Source organism: Berghia stephanieae, chromosome 2 (assembly GCF_034508935.2).
Source record: "Berghia stephanieae isolate SIO BIC M18660-M18661 chromosome 2, UCSD_Bste_1.3, whole genome shotgun sequence".
NCBI classification, from domain to species: Eukaryota; Metazoa; Mollusca; class Gastropoda; order Nudibranchia; family Aeolidiidae; genus Berghia; species Berghia stephanieae.
Window position 1 is genome coordinate 33,088,126 of NC_088361.1, and position 5,000 is coordinate 33,093,125.

Sequence of the window (5,000 nt, forward strand, 5' to 3'; positions counted from 1 at the left end):
TTTGTAGTAGTAGTAGTAGTAGTAGTAGTAGTAGTAGTAGTAGTAGTAGTAGTAGTAGTAGTAGTAGTAGTAGTAGTAGTCGTAGTATTAGTAGAATAGTAGTAATAGTAGTAGTAGTGGTGGTCGCAGTAGCAGCAGTAGTAGTAGTAGTAGTAGTAGTAGTAGTAGTAGTAGTAGTAGTAGTAGTAGTAGTAGCAGCAGCAGTAGTAGTAGTAGTAGTAGTAGTAGTAGTAGTAGTAGTAGTAGTAGTAGTGGTGGTGGTGATAGTATGAGCAGTAGTTGTTGATGTAGTTGACGCAGCAACAGCATCAGCGGCGAGATAGATAAAGGCTACATGAAATAATAGACTTTTATCTGTTTTATTGTATTTCAATAGCCGAATGCTAAAATGTGTTGCTTTATAGCTTTCCATTACAATAGATACATATCTAACATATTATTATTACTTTCGTCACTATCATTAGATGTGGTAGTATAACCTCTTTTCTGCCTTACTCCGAATAAACACGTTTTTAAACAAATGACCAGAAAACTCGTCATTCAGAAACGGACCGATTAAAATAACATTCATCTTATCATCACTCTCAACCTGAGTCTTCCTTATGTTCTTGACAAGATGAGAGTCATTTAAATCGATCGATAATTGAGGGACGAGTTTGCTGGCTAAAATCTTAAAAACGTATTTTTTTAGAGTTAAAGGCATACTGTACCCATTGCCCTAATATAGATGCGTGAATTATTCATCACCCTTCTGTTATTACAGTCATTATTTTGTACTAATCTCCCGCTACCACTGTGTGGTAATCTGATTTCATAACTCTCGAGACTGTCGTAAAATGGCGAAAAGCAACAGTAGTAGTAGTAGTAGTAGTAGTAGTAGTAGTAGTAGTAGTAGTAGTAGTAGTAGTAGTAGTAGTAGTAGTAGTAGTAGTAGTAGTAGTAGTGGTAGTAGTACATCTACCTCTGTTTCAAATTTTCATTCTCAAGCTTTTTAAAGCGTCCGAGCTCAATGCATACGACATGGATCGCCATTTATGTTATACTCCCACTGCATGACCCCAATTACAATGCTGATAATCAGGTGGAAGAATAAATGCAAACAGTGTATTCTTTACATAGTTCTAGACTGAGTTGTTACTTTAAAACAAGATGACAAGAGAGAATAACAGTAGTTTGAAATCAATGTAAAATACACTAGGCAGGGTGAACATCGAAGCGTTCTTTGTTTTATATTTCCGTCATAATAATATAGTCGTCTACTAAATTGTTTGTTTCTTTCTTTCAACTATTTATATCTCATTCGTATCAGTATCGGATGAAAAGCTAACCTTTATCATGGTAAGAATCGATGTCTATTGCCCCTGTTATAACCATTGTCTTCTTTGTCACATTGTTCTAGATAAAAAACAATCTTGGTGCCTCCTCATCGCTTACTAGATACAAGGAATTATTTCGCGTTCAATAGATTCTGTGTGGTAAAATCGGTTTTCATGTAGCAAGGATAGCAATAAAATAGTATTGGTGTCATGCTTGCTTGGAACCATCCCACGATCTATCGTATTTTCAACACAACATACTTCTTCCCCACATTAGAAATCTTTTATTTGTTTGATGGTTGCCAAGGTCCGCCTAACTATTCTTTTGTATTCCATTTTTATCATTATTATTATTATCATTATTAATGATAATGGCCCATGAAACTGGAATCAGACCGTGTCACTTCAAACAATTAAATTGTAAACACAATGAAAGAATGAAAATGAGTAAGACTACCTCCAGAGGTTAGAGCCGGTGATTAGAAAACTCGACAGAAAAACATTTTATAAACATTTTATCATCTTTGCAGATATTTCTGAATCGATGTTCCCCTTAAATCAAACAGCGTAGTCTTAGTCCGAAAATTGCAGAACAGGTTTCCACATCTTTTCCAATGTGATGAATGTACCTTGTTCCATCATCAGACAATTTAATGTAAAAAGCCTATAGCATGATGTTTATCGGAGATAAGCGCTACATAAATGCAATCTTGTTTGTGTGCCAAAGAGAAAGCAAAAGCCTGTTGAGTGATTTTATTCAAATGTGAGCGATCGATGGAGCTCATTAGAAATAGTACTTCTTATAGATTATTACGAACGCGCCTGTTTCCTTTCTTCATTTCCGTCACGTTCTATTAATAAATCAATAATCATTGTTCAAAAAATCTCCAAGATTTTATAATCGATTATCGATAATCAATTTCTTGGACACGCCTATCCTTCCACTTGTTTTAATGGATACTTTCTCTTTCATTGCCATATTTTCAAGTAAATCAATTTAAAGATTTTATCGTATCATCTCTTATAATTATAAATGTCATAAAACATTTCAAGTCCTTTTTGCAATAGATTTTGCATATCGATTTTTTCAACAGTCATTTGTCGTATTATTTATATCGTTCCATAATCAATCATTCACAATGATTTACGGTAAAATTCACAAATCGGTCTAATATTACGACTCATCTGTAAGTTGAACGTTTGAATCCTGCCCGGGTGGGTGGGGGGCAAAATTGAGTCCTTTTAAATAAAAGCCGTTTATTCACAATTTCTTTCCTAGTTTGAGATAAGAAAGAGGCTTTAAAACAAAAGGTGTCAAGTCTGCCACAAGCAACATTGGCAAAAATATTTATATTTTTAGGTGAAAATTTACATTTCAAGAAAAATTCCGTATAAGTCAAGAATGCAGGATTTCTAAATGAATTGATTGTCACTTTAAAGTGATTTATAATTAATAATGCGTGGTGATTTAGTCTCATATCTATTACTTACACAAATAATACTCTTTTCACTCAAACAAGGAACGTAGTGACAGAATTTGAAAAGTCTCCGTTCCTAAAAATATGATGTATACTAATTAAATGTTTTTGATCGGTTTGTCTGGGTTACTATTTATTTCAATCTGTTCCTTAGTCCCCGTCCTTTCCTCACACGGTTCATCCACGTATTTAACCATCATGACCATCAAAACAAACGTGCACATATTTGCAGGTCTGATAACAAATCACAATCACGGGCTTGTTCTAACATTGTTGTATTGAAGGATATTTTGATTTGGTTTTAAAGTATTTCAGTTACATCAATGACCTCAAAACAATTTGTTTTATTAGACTTTTATATTAATACGCGTTGATGAAAACCCATTAACCCAACCCGTACACCCACCCATGGACGTACTTACCAGTTCCTTATTGCACGCTGCACCCACTGACACAACACACGCCATAATTATAATGAATGGCTTATCGATTATATATCTATAATAGTCTATAAATCCAGCTTGAATGTCAAAAGCTATTTGGTGTTCGATTGGAAAAGCTGAACTTTACCTACTTAATAACAAGGAAATGACAAGACAACCCTCTTCCTCCCAACACACACACACACACACACACACACACACACACACATCCCCCAACCCTTACAATCTTTAACAAAAAGTCATAACATTACGGCATTAATATCGATATATAAATCGATAGTAAGACATCTATGAGGGAAAAGAACGAAATATTGAAAACCTTTGTACATTCCATAAAATTGCATAAAAACACGATTCCTGCTGAAAAGTGTTCAGCTGAAGGTGAGTTATTCTTAAAATTAAATGATGGAAATCAGAGAATAACAGTTTCTCTCTCTCTCCTCCCCCCCCCCCCCCCCCCCCTTTTTTTTTTTTTTAAAATGTTCTTCACATATTGAATACAACGGCCACACACTCAGGTGACATACACAGGATGTCGCAAAGTATTAGTCATAATATGTCTCTAACTAGAAAGCCCTACCAGCCATGCCGGCCGAATACATTCTTCCCTCCAACCTCGAGGCAGACATATCATCAAAGCTAATACTCATTACGTCATCCCACAGGGCGTTTCCATCGGACCAACGATCCCAATCGCTCTCATCTACAGGACGTTGTTGCTGACATTCGGGTAACTCAAACATCAATATGACATCAACATTGAATGGAGACTCCTAGTGATTTTGTCTCTGCTGGGAGAGACACCCGGGGCTAAAGATTATATTTATTATCAAACACGAATAAAACTGCGCCTTGTGTTACGCCACTTGCTATTAAACAGTTTCTGTCGCAGTGGGCTGATCGCACGCGGTGATTCTTTGCTTAAAAAATCTTAAGAGACATTTGAAAAAATAAGTCAGTAATATTGCGAGGCGTAGAGCGGAATGACGGAGTGCTTTGACTATCTTGAAATCAGACAATAGTGTAAAGCAAGCTGACAGTCAAGTGAGCACAAGCGGATTTTGTAATTATAATAATATATTATATAATTTAGAGGAAATTTGCAAACAGATTTAGGCTGGGTAGTCGATTAAGAGCGTCTATTAAAAATAAATTAATTAAACTTATTTATCTTACTTCTGGTTACATTATAATTCATTTTAATTATTGTAAAGGATCAACGCATAATTACTGTTTCTGGGGACAGATTTAAAGATTTCAAAAGCGTAAATCGTGGCATGATGACTTAACAATCAATAGGTTCATGGCCGTATTGTCGAAGTACCATCCCAAGCTATTATCTGTTTTAGGTTATTTTACCTTAATTTTACTTTAAGAGTGCACTTTTCGTTTAAAGAAGTAGTCATGCATATTCTTATTTTGATTACAAATTGAACATCTAAGAAAATAGATTGCTCTCAGGAAATCTGCTTCTTCTTTGACCTAAAATTAACAGACCCATAGCCTTTATTGCTCAGTTTGCAGCTGAGGCCAGGGTTATTTTGATCCGTTTTCGAAACAGACCCCAGGACGATTCTCTCCTCGGGATAAACCAAGGGAATTTATCTCGAGAAAGACATCGCTATATCAGCTGGAAAATTATGTTTCAGGGATAACACTGGTAGCTTCATTTTGATTGTCTGTGATTCATACAAATCAGATGATTCGTCCTTTACTTATTTTATTATATTTATATGTATATACTTTTTAAATCTATGTCATGT

At 35.1% G+C, this 5,000-nt stretch overlaps 1 protein-coding gene and 1 long non-coding RNA gene across 3 annotated transcripts in view; both read right to left on the reverse strand.

Annotated features, from left to right (window-relative positions):
• The window catches only part of LOC144963924 (uncharacterized), a 6,113-nt gene extending 2,852 nt beyond the window's left edge, over positions 1-3,261 (reverse strand). Inside the window, exons 1-2 of the mRNA XM_078897868.1 lie at positions 3,217-3,261; positions 2,139-2,167 (exon numbers count right to left, since the gene is read on the reverse strand). Of these exons, the coding sequence (XP_078753994.1) occupies positions 2,139-2,167; positions 3,217-3,261 (74 nt within the window). The remainder of the gene's footprint in view (positions 1-2,138; positions 2,168-3,216) is intronic.
• LOC144964747 (uncharacterized) overlaps positions 1-5,000 on the reverse strand; it is a 76,928-nt gene that overhangs the window by 1,676 nt on the left and 70,252 nt on the right. Inside the window, exon 3 of one of the 2 annotated variants that reach the window (XR_013643924.1) lies at positions 3,700-5,000. This exon is cut by the window's right edge and continues 765 nt beyond it. The exons of the other annotated variant lie outside the window; for it this stretch is intronic. This is a non-coding gene — a long non-coding RNA (uncharacterized LOC144964747). Of the gene's footprint in view, positions 1-3,699 lie in introns of those variants that run through there. 2 annotated transcript variants of the gene reach the window in all.